Source organism: Poecilia reticulata, chromosome 22 (genome assembly GCF_904066995.2).
Source record: "Poecilia reticulata chromosome 22, P_reticulata-male-v2, whole genome shotgun sequence".
Taxonomy (NCBI): Eukaryota; Metazoa; Chordata; class Actinopteri; order Cyprinodontiformes; family Poeciliidae; genus Poecilia; species Poecilia reticulata.
Window position 1 is genome coordinate 24403679 of NC_088851.1, and position 27081 is coordinate 24430759.

At 36.5% G+C, this 27081-nt stretch overlaps 2 protein-coding genes and 1 long non-coding RNA gene across 4 annotated transcripts in view; 2 read left to right on the forward strand and 1 right to left on the reverse strand.

Annotated features, from left to right (window-relative positions):
* wdr25 (WD repeat domain 25) overlaps positions 1-1657 on the forward strand; it is a 35314-nt gene extending 33657 nt beyond the window's left edge. Inside the window, exon 7 of the mRNA XM_008399914.3 lies at positions 656-1657. Within this exon, the coding sequence (XP_008398136.1) occupies positions 656-877 (222 nt within the window). The 3' untranslated portion in view covers positions 878-1657. The remainder of the gene's footprint in view (positions 1-655) is intronic.
* A 134-nt stretch (positions 1658-1791) lies between these two features.
* Positions 1792-27081, reverse strand: part of begain (brain-enriched guanylate kinase-associated) — a 46334-nt gene continuing 21044 nt past the window's right edge. For both annotated transcript variants that reach the window (XM_008399916.3, XM_081603356.1), the window contains 4 exons: positions 26207-26273; positions 13658-13765; positions 9583-9666; positions 1792-6711 (listed from right to left, as the gene is read on the reverse strand). In XM_008399916.3, coding sequence (XP_008398138.2) covers positions 5179-6711; positions 9583-9666; positions 13658-13765; positions 26207-26273 — 1792 coding nt within the window. In that variant the 3' untranslated portion in view covers positions 1792-5178. The remainder of the gene's footprint in view (positions 6712-9582; positions 9667-13657; positions 13766-26206; positions 26274-27081) is intronic.
* LOC145550032 (uncharacterized) overlaps positions 20419-27081 on the forward strand; it is a 49960-nt gene continuing 43297 nt past the window's right edge. Inside the window, exon 1 of the long non-coding RNA XR_014085872.1 lies at positions 20419-23787. This is a non-coding gene — a long non-coding RNA (uncharacterized LOC145550032). The remainder of the gene's footprint in view (positions 23788-27081) is intronic.

Here is a 27081-nt window from a genome sequence, read left to right on the forward strand (position 1 = left end):
CAAGTCAGCACAAAGAAATGCATGACTGTGAACAGAAAGGACAGTTATAAAAGGTTAGCGATATTCTGAAAAGTGTGGCATGCTTTTATGTCAATCCTCTTTTACTGTGATTTCACTAAATAAAATGCAGGGCCATAGTAGGAAATAATTAAATCATAAGATTAAAGTTGTAATATTTTGAAAATAATCTTAATATTTCGAGAACAAAGCCGTAATACTATGAGAATAAGTGATATTGTGACTTTATTCTAGAAATATTGTCTTTATTCTTGTAATTTTATAACTTTTTTCTTTTATTTTTATAATTTTTATTTTAGCGTGGCCCTAATACTCTGTCCTACAAAAACAATACTTGCTAAACATTTCATATTTTTCATTAAAACACAAAAGTTTAAAACAAGCAGTAACCCTGAAATGTCATAGGTAGATTGGATCTATTTTGAATTTTAAATTGTAAATATTTCCAAAGAAACTCAGATGTTAAAGCCAATTTAATCTGCCTCAGCTTTGTGGTAAAAAAAACAACTGAGAACTAAGAAAACAAACTAAAAACTCAAGAAATATGAAGAAAAATAGATTTTTTTTTCTAACTTGCTGATTTTAAAACCACGTTTGAATGGAGGTTTGATGCTTTACAACATGAATGTGGTTGTAGGTGGAGGGTTATGCCGTCCGCTGCAGCTTTTCCCTGGATGGAGCCATCTTGGCCTCGGGGAGCTCCACCGGTTCGGCCCACTTCTACGACTACCAAAGCACTCGCGCTTTGGACGCCATCCAGGCGCACAGCCAGCCATGCATGTGCGTTTCGCCGCATCCTGTGCTTCCTGCGATGGCGGCCACTTGTGACTGGGCAGGTGAAATCAAGATCTGGCACTGAACTGGACAAAGATGCTCAGATTCACTCTAAAATGTGTGCAAAGACAAAAATACGATGGCATATTAGGGAAGATAGAAGGAGGAGTATATTTACGTCAAAAAACTCAGAAATTTTAAGATTAATCTAAGAAAGAACAAGGACATTTCTGAGCTACAAAAGTTGAAAATTTGAGAGAGAGAGAAAAAAACTCAGAAATTTTCAGATTAATATCAGAATTTTGGAAATTTCTGAGTTTGGAAAGATGAAAATTTGCTAGAAAAATCTCAGATGTATTAGATTAAGTTTTACATTAATCTAATATATTTTCCAGGAAAAAAAACAAGAACATTTCTATGAGAATAAAAACCTCAGAGATTTTGAGATAAATCTAAGAAATAATTTTGAAAACAATTAGGACATTTCTAAGTTTAAAAAGTAAAAAATCTGCTAAAAAGATTAATTAGAAAAAAGGATATTTCTGAGGTCCAAAAGTTTAAAAAATAATTCGGCTTTATTTGGATTTTGAAATTCAAATATGTCCCAAGTTTTTCTAGAAACCTTTTGAGAATCATCTGAAATTTAAAGTTTTTTGGCATGAATTTTCTCCTCTTTTTATCTTTTTGTGCCCATGATGGCCCTAATACACCACCACAGAACAACCTGCAGAAAGATTGTTGGCGTATTTAAGTCTACTGTGGATTTCTACCTCCTAAAATTATTTGTATGTTGTAAAATGCTCTAACTTAACCCCATGCATTTTCCACGTTTTTTGTAAAATAAAAGATAAAGAGAAATGTTTTACTCATCAAACTAATTATTTTCATTTCACATTCTGTTTTCACACAATAAACTACATTTTGTGATTTTTTTTGTTGGGGAAATAAACTTTTTCTTGTAATAAAAATCTACATTAAAGGACAAACCATGTGAAATAATTACCTTTTTCCAAACACTCATCTTTATTAAGTAAATAAACATACAGAAAAAATCAATAACCATGCGTCAGACAAACACATGTTGACGTTTAGACGACAGAACCAGGCTGGAGGTCGGACAGAACAGAACCGCTTCAGTCCCATCATTCAGGGTCAAAATGCTCAGTAAATATAACATCAACTAAAACTAGATAAAAATAGTCATATAGGTATAAGTTATTATATATATGTAATATCTGCTTTTGTACATTGTGTCAACAACAAAAATATCATCCCCTCTGCAGTCATTCATATTTTCCACCATCTTGTTATTTATACATCACTCTAGTTTGGAAGGATTTCTGTGTTTCAGAGTCGTACAAAATCTTGAAAACATCTCTGATGGTTTGAATCAGTTCTCAGATCTCTGTGAATTAAGGAGGTAGAGGCATCCAAAATAAAATCCGTCCATCACAAATCAAGGGCGAAGTTAGTGGCAACATCAACGGAGGAAGAAAACTGATGTCGCACCCTTGACACTTTGCAAACTTTAATATGAAACTGCACAGCAAAAGAATCCAGCTCTTCTCTTTAACCATATATTTATTTTCTTTTTATTTGTTTTACTTTTTTTGCAACAGGACAACATGCCTATCTGTTTTTGTTTATACTGCATCTGGTTTTGTTTTCTCACAGTGTTTAGCCTAACTGGGCATGCTGGTTTAAAGCAACACAGTGACTCTACGGTTGAAGACTCAACCAGTTCATCTTTTTACAGGTTTGATGGGGAAAATCTGGGCGAAACTATCAGTACAGGAATCGGCTGAAACGTTAATGTAGCTGCACTTTTGCTTTGGCTTACAGTGGGCAACAGTGTTGGATGTCATACCAGCACAGAAGAAATATTTCAGATAAACACGTCTTCTGTTTGAAGCAGGTTTGATCCTTGAAAAATCTGCCTTGAGTTCTTGCAGACAGGAAGAAGAAATGCAGGAAAGATGTTTACATACAGAGACAGAAGCTCAGATATACAGTATGTACACAGCATATTGGAGTCTGTACAGGAAACCGTTCTGCTTGTCTAGTGAAAGAGGTTAAGGCAAAGTGTCCTGGTTTAACTACTGTGCCGTACAGCCACCAAATTCAACATTTAATTTTGATATAAAAATATGAAAAACTCCAGCCGTATAAAATCAGACTCCTGCATCTTATATTTATATTCCTACTGTGCTATTATTTGTTTTGTTTGCAGCTAAACGCAAAAGTTAATGCACGCTGCATTACGAAACTATTTTATTCTCACTTTCTGGCCTCAAATCACTTAACTTTCCCTATTTTAGGTCTTAACAGAATATCAAAAATCATTTATTGTTTCCTAAATTCCAGAACTGATGTACTGCTAATGAAAAAGTTAGGTGCGCTAACTCTAAAGTGCTAATTAATGCTAAAGGTATTTAGCAGATGCTAATGCTAAAGTGCTAAACTCAATGCATGTTATTAGTTGTAACATGTGTTACAACAATTTCCACTTTAGAATTTCAATTAAATCCATGTAGGGGAAGCTAAATGCGCTAAATGCCTTCAAAGTTAGCAAAAACGCTACAGAGCTAAATAAAAAAATTAGCTCTGCTCTTAGTAGATTAACAGAAATGTGCTTACCATTGTTCCAGGAAATGTAAGTAACCTTCTAAATTTGAAGAAAATTTGTTTTATTAATTTAGAAATCACTGGTAATTCTACAAGTTCCACAAACGCGAAAGCTGCCAACAATGTATCTGTCAGAAGCTAATGCTAAAGCGCTAAACTCAATCAGGTGTTCATAACACATCATGTGTTGCAACAAATTAGCACTTTATAAATTCAATTAAATCCATGTAGGGAAAGCTAAGTGAGTTAAATCTCTTCAGAGTCAGCAAACCTGCTAAAGAGCTGAACAAAATATTAGCTCTGCTGTTAGCAAATTAACAGAAGTCTTGCTTTCTACTGTTCTAGGAAACGTGAGTAAACTTCTAAATTTAAAGAAAAAATTATTATTTTAGAAATCACTGGTGTTTCTGACACAAAACAGGGACGGTTTAGCCTGACTTAATGTCACATTGTCAAATTTGTTGTTTCCACTGCACTTTAGTTATTTCTAATGAATCGATAAATCGTTTCACTAGTGCATTTTTAACTTTATTTTTATCCTATCATCTATTCATCAGACAATTAATTATCTCAGTATTCAAGTTTTAAATGTAGCTTGAAGGAGAATAAATGTTTTTTTATATATATAAAATTTAAATGCTAAATAAAGCAATTTAAAAAACAACAACTTTTTTTCTAATAATGTGCCTGTGCAAACTAATTCGGCTTTTCTTTTTGTTTAATGAAACATGCATTATTTGTTTATGACAAATAATGTTTATGACAAATAAATTCCAGCTGAAGATTTTTAACAGCTTACAGTCAGCACAGTGTACAACACACCATAGATCTCTTGCTAACATGAGTAAATAAGACACTCTGTAACACATGTTGTCCATTATCATCATAAAAGGCATAAAGTATGAAACATAATAAATGAATGGACTGATTCTCACCCTTTAAAACAACCTCCTCTGTTGGAAAACCACCACTGACCAATCAGACCATTGTCTCTGACACATTATGCTCACAAACGACTCTGCATGTGCGTTGTTTGTGAGCATAATGTTATTCAGGTAAGAAAATACTCTCTTTTTACATCAATTTTGTCATTTTTCATTACAAAACATCTGATGTCTGCAGATCACTTTCTTTCTGTTTGCACTTGTCTTCATGTCTGAGCCAAAAGAAGAAGGGAGGAGAGTGTCTGAAGCTGCTGTTTGCTTGTTTACGAGTATTTTAATTTCCATAAGTTCAGCTTAAAAACTTAAAGACCTCAAGTAGCATGACAGGCGGTGTTGTTTTGAAAGGGTTACTACTGCAGTGTAGGTAACCTCTCCCCAGCAAAACATCAATTATGTGGAGAAAAGTGAGGCTTGCACAATTATAGCATGCAGACGCATGCCTCTGCACATCACGGAAGCAGAAGTTATAATTCATCTCCGATTTGTGCCGGTTTTAGTGTTGAATGAGAGTTTTTGATGACATTGTTGGTGTTTAGCTCCTCACTGTGCTAGCAGCATACTGGTGGCCATTCCTGGAAAATAAATTATGAATAAAACTTTCTTTACAGCTGGCATATCTGATTGCTACAGTGTATCAAGATGCACAATAGAAAACATGTTACAGACTGCATGACGCGTGCCTTGGCTAAGATACAAAAAGGGACAACAGCTTAACACCTTATCGCACGAATGAGTTCGTTTTAGGGGAGACTGACAGTGCAGAACAGTATGGACTCATCGTCATCGGCATGCATAAACTGACGCCTCTCTTGCGCACTCAGTTCAAGAGCGTACCATAGAGCTGTGCCTTGGTCAAGCTGTCCTTCCTTGTCAATCCTGTGCTCCCAAATTTTTGGTACCTTGGAGAAGTCTTCTTTGGGAGCGCGGGGCCTACGCTGAGAGCGGAACTGGAACTCGGGCGAGGACGGATCGTTGGCCTCGGCGCTGGGTAGTGCTGAAGACTCGAGGCCTCCAGTGAGCTGTGGTGTAAGGACTCGGCCGAGCTGTCCACGCTCAGGTTTACGTAGTCCTTCTTTGCACTGTTCGCAGTTGTTGCAGCCCCACTGCTTTCCTTGTCTTTAGAGCTTCCTGAGAGGAACAGACTTCCCTCAGAGTCTTGACTGTCATTCTTGGCTCGGTACAGCACAGAGGTTTTCTCTGACTTGCGATGCTCCTTGGGTTTCGGATTGTGGCTGGGTGAAAGGGAGCCCATAGAAAAACACTGGTCAAGCACGTGGCTGTGGAAGACGTCATCTCCTTCTTGGAAGCTGCTGTAGAGAGACTCTTTGAGTTTACTGGAAGGGCCCATTGCAAACTGTCTCTCAGAGAAGCTGTACGGTGAGATCCGCCCTGCAATGTTGCGATAAGATGAGAAAGTGTGGATGTCCTCCACGCTGAGCTGTTTCCAGCGGACACTCAAATCATCCTCAGGTACGTCATTTCGACTATCCAAAGCTCCACCTTGAGCCTGGCCCAGTCCAGTTGTAGACCCCATGCTGTGGGACGAGGCGAGGCGAGGGGAGCTCGAGTGGTATGGCTCACTGAAGCACGAAGCTGTCCTTGTGTACGACGGTGACGTATCCTTCTGGGGACTCCTAGAGGTCACCATATGCTGAATGCTGTGCGACTTGGAGAACCCGGGAACTTCTTTGTCATACGAAGACAAGCTCTTACGCTCATAGTCCCCACTGCCACCATCTCGCCAATCTATGTAGAGACCCTGGTGGGACGAGGATAAGGTGCTGCTGGCAGTGCGCCCACAACCACCGCTAACTGCGCCCTTCTCATCCGATGCGAGGCTGAAGCTGGAGTACGAACTCGAGGCAGGGAAGCTGCCAGTGCCAAACTCGTCGTGGTGGTGGAAAGACGCTGGGGGGTCATGGTGGGAGAAGCTGCCGGACTGGAAAGGATCGTCATCTGGGTTACTCTCTAAGGAGGTCTGGGCGTGCAGCTGAAGCAGGGCAGTGCCATGCAGGTCAACGCTTTGCCTGCGTTCTGTGTCTTGCCATCGCTCAGGACAATACAAGGCCGTGTCGCTGCAGTACAGGTCCGATGTCTTGTACGAAATGCGGCGGTTCAGGTGATCGTTGCTTCCTGTTCCTATTAGAAAGTCTCCATCCTGAACGTGGGAGGTTGTGGCACATGTTACAGGGGAATCTCTTCCAGGTTCAGGCTTTTCCAGGACCTTGGCAATTACGGCTGTGGGCACTTCTTCAGGGTAGTTAGGGTGACACATTGCTATGGTGGCTCCTCTACCCCGGCTATGTTTCTCCATGTAGGAGCTGATGCGTTCCTGGAAGTCCAGCGGCAGCTAAGGAAGAGAAGCCAAAGAAATTTGGGTTTAAAATTTAGATTCACATCAGTGTTTTGATATAGTTGTAACTCCTGAGGTTTGTCTTCTTTTCCAAAAACTTGTACATAACTTCACTTTTTTCTTGTACTTGTTTTATTAGCTGCGTTTGTCAAAAAAACACAATTTTGCAATTGCGGTTTTTCAATTAAAGCTGCTGTAAGCTTTATAAAGAATGTTTATTTATATATTTGTTAAAAATGCCACCATGTCGTGACAGTTAGAGTCAGATAATCTGTGAAAAGATTGATCTCCTCCACCGTCTCCATGTGCTGTTATTGCCATTTAAAGAAATACACCATTCCCGACCAAAACCAACCAATCAGAACCAGGAGGAGGATCTTGGTGCTGTCACTCAGCCTCATGTACATGCTGCTAAATGTGATATGGTGAAGAAACAACTTGTTCTTACAGGAAAACAGTTTATCTCCTGTCATCGGCGGCTACGCTAGCTAGCCTGAGCATTCACAACAGGCTCTGCTGATGGGGAAAAGTGAGCAGCGCCATACAAGATTGTGATTGACATCGCTAAGACCTGCCTCCGGGCTCTGATTGCTCATTTCTAGGCAGCACTGGGGGTACTGGGAGAAGGTAGAGGAACTTGAATTTTTCACAGATAATTTGTCTCGAACCAAACTGTCATAATATAGTGACAGTTTCAACAAATATGTAAACACAATCAAAACTAGAACTGCGAGCAGTTATTTCGGGTTCCTTGCCCAACCAGGAGGTCCCTCCCGTTGCCCCGCCCTGCACACCTTTCTAATCAAAATGAGTTTGTTCATGTAATAAGACTTTTTTTTTTTAATCGTCCTCATACAACTTCTTGCCGTCTTCCACTTGACTTTTTTCGAAATTGCCGTGTTTTCATTAAGCAAATTTATTTTTGTAACTCCAATTTGTGCAATTTGTGTTAATGGAAACACATCTAGCTATGCTTCAATTAAAAAGTAGTTCTGACTAACAGCCCAAGTCTTTTTAAATTGTTTCTTCAAACTTTCTTTTTCTCTCTCAGTTTGTGCTTATTAGAAAAAAACTGCTGGTTCTTTGTAGCCAATAAATTGATCAGAAACTTCTGCTGCCACACCAGCCTCTTTCTTCTTCCCCTCTTTTTTATCCTTTCATCTTTTCTCTGTAGCTTCATTGCCTTCTCAACCGAGACGCCCTCACTCCCCCTCTCTTTGTATTTTCTCAGTGTCTCTTTCTTCTATCTGCCATCAAAAAAACCTCAGATATCGGTTCCTCAGGGACCAAGTCATATTTAAATTAAACTGGTGGTCTAAGTCTCAAGCTGGGCTTAAAAAAACTGTCTCTTCTGGCTCTGTTAAGAAATAGATGCTGGTGCTTGCATGAAATAAGCTGCATTTTTAAAGTTGGAGCTATTTTTAGTAGCTATTGACTCTCCCACAGGGAACAGAGATGGAAAGTAGGTGAGGCTTTGAACGAGCAGCGTATGATAATGTGGAGTTTGCTCTGCAAGCGAGCCAACTCAGCATTGTGTCCTATCTAAATCACATCTTAATTAACAATCACAAAGTATTGCAGTGTGATTCCAACCGGAATGGAACAGGAAACCATAAACTGATTGATCAATTTTGTTATTTTTAAGGAAATTAGTCATTAGTTCCACTCAAAATCTGGATCTTTCCATAACCAGAGATCAGACACTGAGGTAAAAAGTGGGTCATGCGATCTGGAAAGTTTGATGTTTACAAATCTTCTGCATCTAATCTGACAGAGATTGAGAGATTTTTGTAAAGAAAAGTGGGCAAACATTTCAATCTATAGATGAGACAAACGCCAGAAGTTTGCAGCTATAACTGCAGAAAAACATGGATCCAACAAGTTTTGATCCAGGGAGGCTGAGCCTGACACACTTTGTCAGATTTGTAGTTTTGAAACCAGTTTGCAATTTCACTTCCACTTCACTTTTCTGTACTCTGTGTTGGTAAAGTCTGGTGCAACAAGCAATAAATCAATTAATTGCTCTATAAATTAAAACAAGCTCAATAATTTCCATTTGCATGATGCATCGCTTTTCTCTCTTTTTACCAAAAACTGGATTATAAAACTCCAGTCTGGAGTTTTGGTCTCAACTTGCTCTTTCTATGAAGGACAATTTTATTTACAGAGACTTCATAATTGATTTTATTTGTTGTTTCTGTTTATTTATTTTGGATGTATTCCATTAAAATACTCCTTAAAGCACATTTTTTTCCAAAACGTTACAGTAAATGTAACTACTAGACAAAACTTGTGATTTTTCAGGAGCTTGTTTTTAGAAAATAATTCCTTAATATGAACAAAAACAGATTATTTCACTTTTAACATGAAATAAGTGAAATAATCTTGACTTAAAACCAGCCCCAAATCTTTTTGAACAGTTACTTATAAATTAGTTTTCTCATTTCAACTGTGCCAAGATGTTTGCATGAGAAACTAGAGATTGAAATTCCTTTTTAACGTTTTTTATGTTGCATGCAGAGCCAGACAGCTTTCAACCTTCGTCTTTGCTTCTGTTTTAATGTCCTGTGCATCAGCTGCTGTCTGTAAACAGCCCTTTATTTGCTGATTCATTATGCAGACGCCTCTTCAGACAGCAGACCTCCATCAGTCTGACTGAAGAGGCCAAGAGCGCCGTCGCTCCGTCTCTTTGTGAAATCCACTCATCAAGGTTTCAATTTGGCTCAGCAGCTCTCTCTCTTGATCACAGAAACAACTCCAGACTGATTTGCGCACCAATTAGAAGCTGCTAATCGACATGGAGAACATTTTCTATGTTTTGGAAGTTTTTCAGTCCTGCTTGCCTTGTTTCGATGCACATTTGCTCACCTCAGATGACTTGTGAGATCTGTAGTGAGACTTGGAGCACTGCAGCAGCTGGGCGGCCAGGTTGCAGTCTTTCCTGTACAGGTCCTGCAAGAGACAAAAGATCACTGAAAATACTCAGGAAGTTCTCCAACATGCTTGTCTCCATGGTAACAAGCATTGAATGATTAGAAATCTATAAAATAACTTCATCTTCATCAGTGCAAATCAGACGTTTACATACCTTCATCATATTTTCTTCTGCAAAAAACTTATGAAGATGTTTTGTTCGATAATAAGATAAATATTGCCATATTTTAGTCTGATTTCGATAGGAAAGGGATTTTTAAATCTTGCAGAGTTCTGACTTTAATCTTCTGAGGAAAAAAAGTCAGAAATGTGAGATTAAAGTCAAAATTCAGACTTTTCTTCAAAACCAGAATGTTATTTTTTTCTAAATCTGCTTTTCTTAGTATTTTCAGCAACAAAAACATAAATAAATGTTATTAAACACTGAAAACCAAAGTTTGTATTGTTTTTATCGTTGTTACATAAATTATGGCTCGTCTCTTGCTGTTGCTGCCTCAGTTGGGGAAAAATAAAACATCAAACTTGTTGCTCCTTTAAAACCAGCAGCCATAATAACTGGTACAAAGTACACTGCAAAAATACTAAATCTTACCAAGTATTTTTGATTTAGTTTCTAGTGCAAATATCTGAATACACTTGAAATAAGACAAACCAACTTTTCAGCAAGACAGAGGAGCTTGTTTTAAGTAAATAATTCCTTAATATTTATGAAAAATTTCTGGTTCTATTGGCAGATTATTTAATTTATAACATGGGAAAAATGTCTAATCTTAAGAAAATAATCTGCCAATGGAACCAGTTCAATATTAACTGAAATCAAGCTCATATATATTACTAAAAAGTTACTTGTAGGTTAGTTTTTATTTTTATTTTTAGTGTACTGGGATATTTTCTGTAGAAACTAGAACAAGAGTAATTGGTAGGACTTTGTGTTTTTTCACTGTGGTGGTGACAGCATCATGCTGAGGGATCATTTCACTTAGTATCAACAGAAGAAGGTGAAAAGTGACTCAAACACATTTAATCTGGTTTGATAATGGATAAAACAGAAACTGCTGGAATCACTCAGACTTTTAAAAAAAAAAAATTCCCCTTTATTTAACCAGGTGGGCAGAAATCTGCAATGCACAGCAACCTGGTTACAAAACAAAATTGATTAATACATATGCACAAGTATAAAACAGTATAAAACAATTTAAAAACAGCGACACTGTTTAAAAGAATCTCGTTGCCTGTTTTTAAAGAATCACTCAAAATGAGTCCAGTGAAACCAGTTCTGACATCTTGAGTTCAGACTGGAGCCGATTCCAGGCTGAAGGAGCATCACACTGAAAGCTTGCTTCCCTTTTTCAGTTCGGAAACGTGGAACATGCAAAAGAAAAATGTTGTTAAAGAATGGGAATTAGCAGATCTATGTAAAAGAGAGTTGAAGTCTGCTGGAGCCGAGTAGAGATTTATAAATCAGGATCATCAGGTGATTGTTTCTCTTAAAGGAGGCCATTCAGCTTTTGCATACAGCTCACAATGATGTGAGAGACGTCTGCTACCGGTTACAAACCTTAAAGCACAATGACAAACAGTACTTAATGATTGATTTGGTCGAAGCATTCATATATAACACATCTCCATAATCCAGGAGTGGCAGGAATGTTGCAGCTACCAGTTTACTTCTAGCTTTAAGAGAGAAACAAGATCCACTTCTGTAATAAAACCCAATCTTCATTTTCAGTGTTTGTAGCAAATTTGCTATGTGATTTTTAAAAGAGAGCTCTTTATCTAAAATAAAGCCAAGATATTTATAATTACTGACAAACTCAATTTGTGTCCCTACAGCAATGGAGGGATCTCTGATAGTTTCCTAGAGTGTGAAAAAACCATCGCCACATTCAAAACCAACTTTAACACATTTAAATATTTATTATGTGCATAAAAGCCAACACTAAACGACTCAACTAGTTATTTAATTTCTGAAAAATAAAATAAAATCCAGCTGAAACTAGTGGATTTATTGTTATGCTGTCATGTTTTGTAGCTTGTCTGACATTAGCGGCTTGCAGGCTGTTGAAACGATCACCAGTTCTCAATATGAACGTCTCCTATCTATGCAGAGCAGACTTTGCTAATCTTGTTAAAGCATTTTAAAGCAGCACATTCACTTATCTGCGCCCTCCAGAACAGAAAGCAAGAGAAAACTATTCCTCCTTCTGCGCTCCGTCTCATGAAATCTTGATTTTTTTTTTGGTTTTTAATTAATATTTCCCAAACGATAATGAAGGGATATGTGGTTTCCTCTGCCTTTGTTCATGCATGAGCTTTTTCACAGCTTCTTTTCTGTCCTGGTGGGTCTGTTCGTTTTAAAAAGGTCGGTTCTTGTAACACTTCTGAGTGCTTCAGCTTCAGACCAGCTCGGATATTTACCAACCAGCCGCTTTTCAAAAGCAAACTTTACATTTTAAACAAACACTTGCATGAAATGGTTCAATCTCACATGTTGATTCTTTCTATAAATAGATCAATTATCTTCGATTGTAACAGTTTTATTCCGGTAATCTGTGAGATTTGTTGGATTGACCGCATTAAAGTCATTTAAAGTTGATGACAGTAGGAATAATAGTTTAAATTTACTGATTCAACATCTCAACGTTAACACTCACGCAAACAAATGCACAATTTCACAACCACACGTCTTTGAAAAGCAAAAGTGGAGCCTCCTGCACAACCAACAAGATTGTAGCAAGTGACCTGGATGGCGAGTCAATAACAAAAAACACTCGTCTTTTCCAGCAGCCATTGTACAGCGGTAAAGCCAGCTGACCAAAGAAATACGAGCTTGTTTTTAAGCCATAACTTCTTAATATTGATTTAAAAAGATCTAGTTCCATTGGCAGATTATGTCACTTATAGCAAAACAATTGCTGTACGTGAAATAATCTGCCAGAGAAACTACAACTTTTTCATCAATATTAAGGAGTTATTGATTCAAAACAAGCTCCTATATATTGTTGAAAAGTTACTTATAAGTTAGTTTTGTCTTATTTCAAATATTTGCCCTAGAAACTAGACCAAAAATGCTTTGTGAGATGTTGTGTTTTTGCAGTGTTGAGCGGTAAAACCAGCTGACCAATCGTGCTGAAGCTCCAGTTTGGTTGCTAGGTAACGGCAAAGCGTGACCTACCAATCAGGAGGTTTGTGAAACCGCTCATTTTCCAGACGCCAAAAAGCCATTAGCTAATCGGGTGTTTTTTATTAAAACACTTAAAACTGCTTCTAAAAAACATACCAGGACCCAAATGGAAGAATAAAAACATCCAAAATGTGAATTTTACATAAAAGGTCCCATTTAAAGCATCGAGTTTGACAAAAATAAACCAGAAGCAATCTCCGAGGAGTCAAAGCATTGCACGTCTCCCTCTCTCTTCACTCTCCCTCTGGAGGAAATGTCTGCCTAACTGCTGGCTCAGATGGATCGAGGGGAATTGGCAAAGTGCTATGTACCTCAGAAGTGCTAATAAGGGCCATAGAGGAGAAAGAGGGAGGAAAAAAGACCCAACCGAACTCAGAGGCTGCACACAGAAAGCCAGTAAAATCACTTCAAAGAAAGCGAGGCACTAGATTGCCATGTGCCCTTGAGCTGAGAATCAGACTCCGACTTCTCCCCACCCCGAGGAAGCTCATTGATTTCTGTATAATCACTATAAAACACCCAGTGGCTTAGAGTTAATTCCTCTATCTGCTGTGGCACCTTGAAGCGCAAATATCCAGGATGCTGCAGAAATACAGTGGCGACGACTTGAAGCATCAATAGTGAGAGGGAGGAAGCAGATTTTTGAAGAGTTGTCATTTCTGCTTCCAAAAAAAAAAAATCACTGACTAAGCAAAAGAAAACGCAGATCTGTCCCCTCCCAAAAATATGCCGTAGGTGGGTTTTTAATTTGTGGCGAAGCAGGAAAATGCTTCATTCAGAAAACTCAAATCTGTGGAAATCAGTTCCTGAGAGGCGCTTACTCACGTTGTCCTCTCTCAGCTTGTTGATGGTGATCTTTGCCTCCATGAGGTGATTGTTGAGAACAATGATTTCCCGGCTGAGCGCTCGCTTTTCCTCCTCGTGGTGCTGAGACTGCAGCGCCAGAGAAAGGACGGACGGAGCACAGCAGAGGAGAAATCAGAGACAAAAGCAGAAAAAAACAGGAATGAGTCAGTAGATTGTAGATGAAAGTTTGAAAGATTTAAAGGAAGGAGTTGAGATAATGAAAACAATGACGGCGGAGTCGTTAAAAACGATAAGAGGGCAAGAAAACGAAAGTGTAATGTCAGACTGAGTGACGATTTCAGCGCGTCTTAATTAAAAGAGGATTACACTTAGCAGAGGCTACATCATGTCAGAAGAGGGAGAGAAAATAACGAAACACTTAATGCAGGAGACGCAGATCGAAAAGAAATATATTTATTAAAATTCAAAACTGGGAAGCGATTTTTACGGCTGTGTTTTGGGGTAAATGCCAAAAAGTCAGAAATGTTCTTGAAAATTGTCTTTAAAAAAATTCCAACATTTGAAATTCAGAAATTTTCACTTTTTTGCAGAAAATTCGTGACATAAATTATTTCCTGTCAAATTTCCTTTTTTTTATTTTTTAGAAAATGTCTGAGATTACTCTCAAAATTTATGACATTGAAATTTTCTACTTTTTCCCACTTTGATTTGCATGTTTCCTAAAGAAAAATAGTTTTCAGGTTTTTTTGGGTTCAATTGAATAGATTTATTTTCAGTAAAATTAACAGGATTTGGGTCACTTTCTTTCAAAACGCTTCCTATGTTTAGCCAAGTTTAATAAAGAATAAAAGCTGATTTTACTGAAATTCAATGTTGGTTTTTCAGTTAAAAATTTCCTGGTTATAAAAACACAAATAGTTTTTGTTGTACTTTACATTTTCCTTTGTAAAAAAAATTAAGCTGGTAATAATTTTTACCCTGATTACAAATTAAAAGTCTCATCTAAATCTGCCATATTTGTATAATTTTTTTAATGCAGTAGGGGGCCGCACAAAATCAGCCAGAAGACCACAAATGGCCCTCGGGCCGCACTTTGGACAACCCTGGAGTAGATTACAGGTGAAAGATGCAAAGAGTTAAAGGAAAGAGTTGAGATAATGAAAACAATGACACCAAAATCATGTAAAAGATTATAAAAAAAACTAGAAGAAGAGTCTGAAAGCGACGTCTCCAGCACGACTTAATTAAAAGAAGATTACATTTGGCAGAGCTCAAATCGCATCAATTACTCTGGGAGAACAAGAACAAGACGCAGAGGGAGTAGGCGGAAATAAAACCAGGAAGAGAAAATGACAAATTAAACACTTACTGGGTTTTCAGCCATTACAGTTGAGTTTTACTAACAGCAGAGATTAACGGCAGCAATCTCCAAAAACTGATCGTTGCAATTATTTTCCATCTGAAACTCATTGAAACACTGAAATAAAGCATTTTTCCTTTCTAAAGTTTAAACTTTTTGGTACATTTTACTATAAAAAATTATTATTTACATATTAACAGCCAGTTAAGTTTTCAGTTCAGTTGGATTAAGTGTATCATAATTTGCTATAAATAAACTACAATGTGAAACTAACTTAAAAGTTAACTTTTTAGTAAGATATAGGAGCTTGTTTCAAGTAAAAAAAATTAATTAAAATTGAGGAAAAAGTTCTAGTTATAAGTGAAATAATCTGCCAGTTTTTTCCTAACTTTATAAGTCATTTCTAAATTAAAATATCTTGCAGATTATTTCATTTATAACTAGAACTTTTTCCTCAATTTTAATTAATTTAAGAAAAAAAAATTTTTTTTATTAATTTTTAAAAAATTACTCATTACTGCGCTGTACTTTTTACTTTTACTTGAGTAATTTTATGAAGTATTTCTACTCTTACATGAGTAGAAACATGTTGACGTAGTGCTACTTTTGTAAAAAAATAAAATGTCTACCCCCCTTTAGTGTTGTTTGTAGCTGTAAACAACTTGCTAGCATCCGGTAGCTTATTTAGTATCAAGTCATGAAACGTTAGCATTAGCATTAGCATGCTCCACCTGCTGAAGTTTCAACATTTACTCTGCTTTTGCCTCTGTTTAGTCGACGCCTGCTGCTGCTGAAATGTCTGTTTAGCTGCTAATTGTGGCGGTTTGCTGCCAACCGTTTCTTTGTGCTGCGCAGCACAGCTCCTCACAGCTTCATCCGTTTTATTGAGCTAAACTGTGATTCAGAGGATTTGGACGGATTAAACCCGAGGTGTCCAAAGAGCGCCCAACTGCAATTCAGAAATGAAACAAATTTTGGCCCAATTAGATGCAGATGGAGACTTTTAATTTGTAATCAGAGTAAAAATTGTGTCATTTTCTTACACAGGAAAAAGTAAACAAAGTATTTGTGTTTTTATAACCAATGAAGAGACTTTTACTGAAAAGCCAACTCTGCAGCTCTCAAATCGGATTTTATTCTTTGTTAAACTTGACTAAATATAGAGAACATTTTGAAGCAAAATGACTCAAATCCTGTTCTTATTACTGAAAATAAATTTATTCAGTTGAGGCCAAAAGAAACTGAAAACTAGACGTCTGATTTAATACAGCAAACATGAAAAATTAAAGTAGTAACAAGTAGTAAATATCTTCCATGAAAAAAAAACTGAAACTTTTGAGAGTATTCTCAGAAATTCTCTTGAAAAACAAGGAAATTTGGTAGAAAAATAGTTAATTTTTTACATTATTACCAGACATTTTCTACAAAAAACGAGAACATCTCTGAAATTCAAATGTTTTTTTGCAAAATGTCCAAGTTTTCTAGAAAATTTCTGAGAGTTATCACAAAATTCAGTAATAGTTTCAAAACCCAGAAATTTTCAGAGTAATCTCTGACATTTTCTATTAAAAAAGGAAATTTTGCAGAAAAACTTTTAGACTAATATAAACTTAGTGAAAATTTTTGAATTTCAAAGGTCGAAATTTTATTTTGAAATGTTTTCTAGACAATTTCTTAGATTAATCACAGAGTTTCTGATTTATTGGTGGAAATTTTGTCTTTTTTTTAATCTACAAAGGCTCTAATACGCTGTCGTAAAAACCCCTTTAAAATTCTGGATCTACAATAAATATCAGACAATTTTATTTGCTTAATTTTAGTTTTTTCCTGTTTTTCATCCACATTAAGGAATTATTGACCTAAAACAAGCTCCCATCATCTCAAAAAGTTAGCTTTGTCTTATTTGAAGAGTACTAATATATTTGCACTAGATTCTAGATTAAAAATAATTGGTAGTATTTTTTGCAGTGTGTCCCCTGGATGAGTGAGAATTTTCAAAATTGGCTCTTTGGTTTCTTTGACATTTCATTAAATGGCTCCTACTTGCATAATCCCTCTAAATCCTTCAAAATTCTGCATCCTGACTTATTCTCTCTTCTCTTCCAATCACTGTAAAGGTGATTTGAAGAGAGACAGAAATAATCCCAGCGGCTGAAGGTCAAACTTGAAGGTCAGACAAACGCAGGTTATTATTACATCAATGTGGGACGCCTACTTAACGATGGATCCAGTCTTGATTTAATAAAGTCAATCAAGTTAGGCTTTATGATTAGATGAATTTTTTTGTGGAGCAAATCTGCGCTGGCACAGGTAGGGATCCAGCTTCCCTGTATGGAATGCCTGAAATGCCAAAAAAGTTAATGCTAGAAATGAACAAAAAACAAATTACTGCAAAGGTTTTTTATTGGATGTCGGTCAGGGGACTGAGGTTTCTGTGGAAGGTGGTTGGTTTTATGTTTGGTGAGCCATTTATTTGTTGGTTTGGCTATTTTTTTTTAGATCATATATCCTGCAAAAACCCCAAACAATTACTAATTTTTAGTTTTCTGGTGGATTTTTCTTTTTAAATCTTTGGAAATTAAAACAACGCCACCTAACCACATATGCTTCACCACAGTTAGTAGAGGGTTAATAGGGGAGCCATGTTGAGATGACTTCCTGAAAGCAGACTTTCAGAAAGAGTAGGAGTTTCTTAAAGAGACAGAGGTCCAATTACAAAGTCATATTTGAAGGTAATATAGTTACTTAAATGTGCAACAAAATGGAATTATGTGCCTGAAAAATACATGATACTGTACCTTTAAGTATATATTTGAATATGTCTTGTTGAAAAAGTGACAATCCTACTGTGCATAATGACAGGAACAGCATGCTGACTCCAGGAAGGAACAAAGGAAAGTCTTAGCAGGTTTAAAATTCTGAATATTATCTTGTAGTGTATTGTGTGATGGGTGGGGGTTTGTTTAAATATCTCTTCCTGCAACATGTAATCACCAAAACATCCTTATCAGCTGGCTTCAAACATGAAAGACGACGCAATCTAGGAAAATGAATATGCAAATCTGGACAAGCAATTGACCCAGTGGGTGAAAAGGGATTTGTTTAGTCACCACATGGCGCTTTAACGAATCAAAGCCTCGCTTCTTTCTTTTGATTGTAACTCCATGCAATTACATTGAAACGTAGTGTATTAAAATCTTTACGTAACCAACTTGAAAACTTGGTTTTAGTGGCGGATTGGACAGATTTGTTGACATAACAGTACAAAAAAAAAAAGAAGAAGTTTGTTTTCTAAGATACCTTCAATTGTTTCACTTATTCTGCAGCAGATTCTGCCTCCTCACTGGGCAATAAATGAAGCCTGAGTCCCAAGAGGGGCAATTACAGAGCAAGCTGGTTCAGAGAGGAGCGCAGAACTCGCTACTCCATTTTGAACACGCTCTTATTTTAGAGGAAAAAGGAACAAAGCTGATTTCTGACCTTGTTAAAGAGGATTTTCAAATCAAAACACCAACAATACCCTGGAGTGGCCTGGAGAAACCAGATTTGCAAACAGCAGCGAGGAGAACAAAAGCTCGAGTCAACGGACAAGATGGAGGAGGAGGAGGGAGAAAAACGTGTAGCATCGGGTTTTACTGAAAAAACTTTCCATTTAGACTCAGATCCCAAGAAATGCACTGCAAAAACAGGAAATCTTAGTATTCTTTCTTAGTCTGGTTTCTAGTGGGGCTGCACTACCAACAGTTGGTAGAGCTGTTGCCTTGCAGAAAGAAGGTTCTGGGTTCGATTCCCGGCCCCGGTCTTTCTGCATGGAGTCTCCATGTTCTCCCTGTGCATGGTGGGTTTTCTCCAGGTACTCCGGTTTCCTCACACAGTCCAAAAACATGACTGTCAGGTTAATTGGCTTCTCCAAATTGCCCCTAGGTGTGTGTGTGTGTGTGTGTGCATGGTTGTGTGTCCTGTGTGTCTCTGTGTTGCCCTGCAACAGACTGGCGACCTGTCCAGGGTGACCCCGCCTCTCGCCTGGAATGTTAGCTGGAGAAGCACCAGCAACCCTCCCGACCCCACTGAGGGACAAGGGTGCAAGAAAATGGATGGATGGATGGATGGTTTCTAGTGCAACTACAATTTTACACTTAAAATCAAATAAATACAACTTACAAGTAACTTTTCAGCAAGTTATGTTAGCTTGTTTTAAGTCAATAATTCCCTTGGCAGTGATGAAAAAGCACTGGCAGATTATTTAATTTATAATATAGGAAACATGTCTTCTTATAAGTGAAATAATCTGCCAATGGAACAAGAACTTTCACTGACTTAAAACAAGTTGAAAAGTTATTTGTGAGTAAGTTTGTCTTATCTCAAGTGTGCTAAAATATTTGCAATAGACCAAAAATACTATTTTTTGATAATGGCTGTTAAATAGCAAGTCAACAACAAAGCAAAACAGTGAAAAATAGCAGCCGACCAAACGTGCTGGAGTTCCGCTTGGGTTGCTAGGTAACAGACCGGGCTCCGCTGGGGTTACTAGGAAACGGTGCAGTGCCCTCAAAATGTTACATTTGAACTTCTTTGGTCAGATTTTCAGTTTTTTTTCCCCACATTATGTTTCTTTTTGTACAATCCGTTGTTCTGATAGCGCATCTGGATAGCTACATCTATCTGATAAAAATGTTTTGTTTTTATATTGTCAGTTTTTGAGCTATACTAAAAGAAAAATCAAAATATGTTCTTTCACATTTTCTTTTCCTGTGAATGGACAAGTTAGTAAACGTATTTTCATTCTATGTTGCTTTGGTTTTGTTTTTCTTAATCAAAATGGTTGCAACACTTCTTTTTAGCAAATATTAAAGCTTTTACCACTTTTCCAACATGTTTTGTATCTTTAGCTACCCATTTATGCCCTTAAATTTAATTAGGCTCACCCCAAAACACATCCAAACCTTCCCAGTGGGAGCGTTTGACTCCCTGCGCTGTTTATGTAAAGTAAGTTTGCTGACGCTGGGAGGATTGCTCCCCTTTGCTCCTCATCAGCCAAACGTTTGCTGAAAATCCTGCCAAGCATTTAAGGCAGAAAGAGGAAAAACGACTCCGGTTGCCAGAATCACAATCTGCCATGTTTAGCAGTAAATCAAACTGATGATTCTTTTACAGCAACTTCATCCATCCATCCATTTTCTTGCACCCTTTTTCCCTCAGTGGGGTCGGGAGGGTTGCTGGTGCCCATCTCCAGCCAACGTTTCGAGCGAGGGGCGGGGTACATCCTGGACAGGTCGCCAGTCTGTCGCAGGGCAACACAGAGACACACAGGACACACAACCATGCACACACACATTCACACCTACATTCACACCTAGGGGCAATTTGGAGAGGCCAATTAACCTGACAGTCATGTTTTTGGACTGTGGGAGGAAACCGGAGTACCCGGAGAAAACCCACCATGCACAGGGAGAACATGCAAACTCCATGCAGAAAGACCCCAGGCTGGGAATCGAACCCAGAACCTTCTTGCTGCAAGGCAACAGCTCTACCAACTGCGCCACTGTGCAGCCCCTTACAGCAACTTCATTCTGTCATTTCTCCAAACTCTGCACAGAGGTGTAATTTTAATCTTTATGCTTGCAGACTTCTACGCCATTTGTGTTAAATAAGCTGAAGTTCTGATTGTGATTATAACCTGTTGTTCTGCAGCCATGTTTTACGACTTTTTATGGCGATTACAATCAAAACAGGCTTCAATTTTCTCCAAACTCATAAGAAAAGTGTCATTTTAACGAAATGAAGTTGGTTTTAGAGAAAATTACAAACATGTATGTAGCAGCTGGAGAATACTTTCAAACTTTAAATCTGTTTTCAGTGCAGAAGTTTTGTGTCTCAGTGAAATAAAAATTGTAAAAAAAAAAAAAAGATACTTTTGGATCAAATATTTTTTTTTGCTTCTATGAACTTATTACCATTTGGTACGGATTAATCTGATTTAACTTGTAAAAATACGTAATCAGACAGACAACATATAAAAATTATAATTTATGCATATAATATTAAGGGCAAGTTTTGTCTTAAAAAATAAAAAGAACAGAGACGTGACATCAAAACAAATTCAGACAGGAGAAACGTGTTTTTTGAGCATAAACCTTTTGAAACCAAAACCAACTGTAGGTAATTACATATTTTATAAATATTTCACAATAAATTCATCATTAAAATAAACTTTTTTACAAAATGCATCAGACTTGTTCACTTTTTTTCAAACATAATTTAGTATTTTGCAATAAAAATAAAGTATCTGATTTTTTGTGGTCTTAAAAAAGTTTAGGTAATTTTAAAAAAGCGTTTATAAGTTCTGCATTTCTGTAAAGCTTTATGCATAATTCTGTCACCAAGTCACGGATTTCACAATGTTAGTTTTTTTTAATAGATTTTTGTAAAAGCTCAGTCACCATGATTTGTACACATTTTAACCAACACTGCGACAGATTGCGATAAATAAAAGAAAAACAAAAAAGATTTTCAGCCTGCACAGGTATTAATTATAAATCGTGCAGATGAAGCCTTTATTTTTCATATTTCCTTGTTTATACAGTCAGTGCTCTGCTTATTTTTACATTTTCTTAAGTGAAAGCTGAATATATTTTGGACACAGCAGATAAAAACGCAACCGGAATGTAAATTTATTCATGCATAAACAATGAAAAGAGAAGCTCCAAATTTCTAAATGTTACAACAACAAATCACCAACCATCACTAAAACTAGATTTTTTTTAAACGTGGTGATTATTTGAAGAAATGCTAATTTATGCATTTTACTCGCATCCCAATCAAAGTTGGGATGATTTTCTCAGAGTCGTTGCTGCAGACATTTTGTCACTTCTTCTCATTTCTCGCTTTGCTCTTTATAAATAAAATGTATTCTTTGCTATTATTTTCAATTGACCTCCGCAGTTCTGACCCATCAGATCTTTTGATAAAATGTCGGATTTGATTCGGTTTCTGGAGATGTCTTCTAAAAACGGCGCATGTTCCTAACCTTAAAATGTCATTGCATGATATGACATCAAAAGAAATGACAAACCCAGTGAGGCCTGACTTTAAAAAATAAAAATAAATCTCACAGGCTACTGTCTCCTGGCATGAAGGACTTCAGCTCAGCACATAATCTGTTTGAAAAGTCAAAATCATCTTCACATCACCAGAACACAATGATCCATGAGGAGTGTTGTGATAAAAAATGAAAGGGAAATTATGTAAGCTTTCAGTCTATTCATATAAAACAAAGCAATAAATATTACACTGCTGCACTTTGAGACATATAATTAGAAATGGCAGCTTCTGTACTGAAAAAATGTAAGAAAAGCAACAAAATCCATAAAAAAGTTTTATAACTTTAATGTGATATTTTCTACAAAAGCAAATATTTTGTTTAAGTGCATTCAATATTTTTACCCATTTATTGGGTTTCACAGATTTTTTTTTTAAATTAAAAAAGTACCAAAAGCCCCTAAATGTTAAAGTGAAAACTGATTAATCTAAAAATAAAAAAAACTAAACATTAATGAATAAATAACATATTACATAAGTGAAGGTAAAATGAATGCAATCTAAGAGAATATTTTGTTTCCAGCATCCAGTTGGAAATAAATGGCTTGAAAACAACAAAGTGGAAGCTCTGGAGTGGCCTAGTTAAAGCCTAGACCTCAATCTGGTAAATTGATTGCATAATTTTTTACCCAAATGTAATTATTTTGTGGAAATCAGTCTTCAGTTTCTCATTACAGTTTTCTTTCTTTCCTTCTTGTTCTTACACATTAAATTTTCATACAAGACCAGTGACAGCTTGCTGACAATGACTACCATTGTTTTTTTCTGTTAAGTTATCAATATTACATGCTAAATCTTAAATGTAGGCCTGATATAGCCTATATAAGAAAAAGCGACGCAGTGCTTTGCGAAAACTAGCAACATCAGTTGCTAGCAAGGGAGAGGAAAGCAGTACTTATGTTAGCTACGATAACCATATCATGTAGATGTGATGAGAAATTCAGTGTTTCGGTTCAGTTAAAAAATGAAAACAGGCGACCTAACACCAACTCTGACCGATCATCAGTAGAACTGGCTAATCAACCTCCGCTATGTTAGCTTAGCTACTAGCAGCGGCAGCTAACCTAACACATCGATCACTTATTGATAATCGCAAAAATAAACATCGAGCCTAAAAACATGAAACTGTTATGGACTGAATGTTCTGATACTTATATGGGAAATGTTTGAATGTTTTTTTTGGTGTTGAATCCTGATACATAAAGGGGCGTTGTTGTCTGTTGCTATGGCAACGAGTCTGCGTGTAGCTTAGCCAACAGAGAAAGCGAGAAAATATAGTGGGTTTTAGTTGTTCTATAGTTATTTTATAGGTTATTTTTCCTATTGCTGTGGCGCACTGGACTAAATTAATACACCTACATCTCCAGGTTTCATTTAGCTAACGGCCAGCGCGGATATAATGGGTGTCAATTTAAAGAATGGTCTTTTTGCCCTACAGCGTGGTACGCATGCGCGAAATTTCCAGACGTAAACAATAACATGCAGGTAGTCCATAGCTCAAAACTGGGAGGAAAACGGCTGAAAATCGCTTCACCTGCTCGGATCAGAGAGCTGAACTGTTAACTCTCACAGTTTCCTAACAAGGTTGCACAACAGCTGAGACCAATTACTTCAGACATCGATTTCACGAAGCCACCTTTGATCGTGTAATTGCTGTGAGAGAGATGAGTGCGTTTCTGCGGCTGAACAGGTGAGCTGAATTGATTTTAGCGGCTTTCTAATCTCTTAGATGCAGCGGAGAACAGTTGCTACCCAGAAAATATGTTAATTTATTGTTGGAGTATATCATTTATTATAATCTCTGTATTATATGATAATGTGAAGTGCTTGTATTTATCCTCATTTGGCTTTTTTTTTCTACCTCAGCAGTTTTTAAAATCCTGGTCGGCATTTTAGGTTTTTCTAAAGAATCGCAGTTGAAAAGATTTAATAGGGTCATTGATGAAAGCGTGAGAACAATAGCGTATTATACAGGGCTAGATAAATGTAAGACTTTCTTTTTCTTTACTCCTTTGAACAAATCTGAAAACTGGGAGATTGATTTTTTTTGTGTGAAGTTGCACCTTCACACAAACATGACTGGTATCTTATTGAATTAAAGATGAGTAACAGTTATGGGAGATACAGGGGTAGTAACTGGTTACATTTACTCAATTACCTGAGTAACAGTTCAAAAAAAAATTCTGCTTACTTTTTACTTGAGTAAAATTTCTGGATTTTCTACCAACTGAATGAAATATTAAATGATTGATATTAGATCTGTTACTCAGCACTTGAGTAGATGTTTTATCAAATACTTTTTTTACTCTTAATTGAGTAATTTCTTGGCTACTTTTTTACTTGAGTAAGAATAAGTTGAAGTAGTTCTGCTGGAGTTCACCTTTTCTATGCATACATGGATTTTCTCCAGTTTTCCTTCCAGAGACGATGAACATAGAGTCTACTGTTAGTGGGAGAACACTGCAAAAACACAAACTCTTACCAAGTAATTCTGCTCTAGTTTCTACTGCAAATATCTTAGTATACTTGAAATAAGACAAAACTTTTTATTTATATTAAGGAATTATTGCTCAAAACAAGATCCTGTATTTTGCTGAAAAGTTACTTGTAAGTTAATTTTGTCTTATTTCAAGTGTAGTAAGATATTTACACTAGAAACTAGACTAAAATTACTTGGTAAGATTTTGTGTTTTGGCTGTGAAATAGCTTGCAGTTTTTTTTTTTTGTTTTTTTTTACCAAAGCCAAAAGAGAAATCCTACAACTACTAAAATCTGGAATTACCTAATTTTTGTTCACATTTTGTAAAGAAGGAAGTTTCGATCATGTCTTCTTCAGAGGTTTTGTGTCATTTCCTTCAGTAGATTTTGGTGCAGCGCCCCCACAGTCGAGGAGGGGAACAGCTGTTTCAATTGGTTTGGTTGGTTTGACTGCGTGAAAGCGATCTGCAGCAGCTGAAAATGTAACAAATGCTGCAATTTTGGTCCCCAGTTGAACCAAAACACCCTGAAACTTTGACAAAAATGTTTTAGTTCCTAATTATGTTTGCTTAGACCAGCAGTTAGCAACTTCTACAAACCTACTGCTTTTTTTTGTTGTGTAGTTTTGTAATTATTGCCCCAAATTTCTGCACAATAACTTAAATAGAGTAAGATTAGAGTATGTGTAAATGTGCATAAACACATATTGTCCCAATTTAAAAAAAGCAAAAAACTTGAACTTTAGCTTGAACCAGTCGGAACCCCAAATATTGCGCTGTCCCTTTAAATCTGTCTAGTAAAGTCTTGATGTGACATGAGGTCAAACATTGCGTATTTTAATGAAAACCAGTGGCTGCTCCATTGAAGACATGCCATTAATGGCCTTTTGTCGTCTCTGCTTGCAGCTTTATTGTCCACTTTATTCACTCATGTGGCTTTTATTAAAAACAGAAAATCAGCCAATCACACGGCAGCGTTAGGTGTCTGAATCATTATCAGCTGATGATTTACTGGGATTTTCTAACAGTTTAGAGACAAAATGTGGTGATGTAGCTGCAGATATGCTAAATCTGTGAGCGTAACAATGTTGAAACATCAGGAGAGAAAAGCTGCCAAGGTAAAAACAGAAACTAACACTTTCCGGGTTTCCTGGTAACTGGACAACTTCATGTTTTAGACTGAAGGAATTCCAGCCCAAACTAGATAAATATGTTTGATGTGCCTTTCAAAATTATACTAAAATACTTTCTTTTCCTTTAAAGTCACTAAAAATACCGGAAAAACAACTCAACACACATTCACAATGGCTTAATATTGAGGTATTTTCTTAAGAAAACATGGATTTCCAATGCATTTATGTTTACAAATTTCAATTTATATTCCATCTGAATAAAATTTACCACATTATATCAAAATAATGTGTGTTATTTATGAAGAGGAACATTTCAGATATGAAAACTGTCAGTGAAGGCATTAAAAAGCAACAATGAAATGTTTTTATGTAAAAACCGAGAAGCTGGACAAGAACAGAAAGTCAAAACCAATCTATTAAATATATAATCAATAGACTTTGATTGCATCTTCTGACAGAAATGTTTTCTAAGGCTAAACAAGGCGAGACTTTTTCTTACCGTTCTGCACATCTTGTCCTCTAAATCCTGGTTGATCCTCTGAAGAGATGAGTAACTACTTTGGATCCTAAAAAAACCCAAAAAACAGAAATCGATAAAGAACAAGAAAAATATGAACTAAAACATTCATAACAGCAATTATATAAAATAACGATAAACATCTTGCACTGATGGGAGATTTTTTGGGTGAGTTTTAATTTCAAATTTTGACATTTTCTCTAAACAAAAGAAAGGTATGTACATGTAATCAGCTGCTTTCTGTGAACTGTCCCTGTTTTAGCAGCTTTTTTATTTCTGTTCTTCCACAGATACCGAAAATAACTAACTTTGAGTTTCTTCCACTGGAAAAAGTGTCGTTAGTGCAAATTGATAGGTATGCTGCGTTCACAGACTAGAAAAAAATTTATATATTTTTAGCCTCTAAACAGCTGATGACAGATCAAAACCAGTGAGTAAAAAATTGATCATCAGATTTCTGGACTTCTCTTACAAATGTTAGCAAAACTTTGTCAATTTTCCACTATTGTCGAAAATAAAAAACACAATTTTGCAACTTCAGCATTTCCATTAAAAGAGAAACGCAATTAAAATCACATGGGAATAAGTTTAAGTCATAAAAAAACATGCTGCGCCATAATTCTCCAACTACTTCCTGTCGTCTTTTTTGGCATTTCTGCCAGTAGTAATATCTGGTTGTTGATCACATGATTGATGTGATGCGAAAAAACTGTTTCCGTTTTGCGAAATGAACTTTTTTTTTTTCTAAATTTGCGTGTTTCCATTAAGAAATTTTATTTTCATAATTCCAAATTATGAAAATAATTTGGTTAATAATATGGTTAATGGAAACAGCTTCTATGTGATGTAGTTGTGTT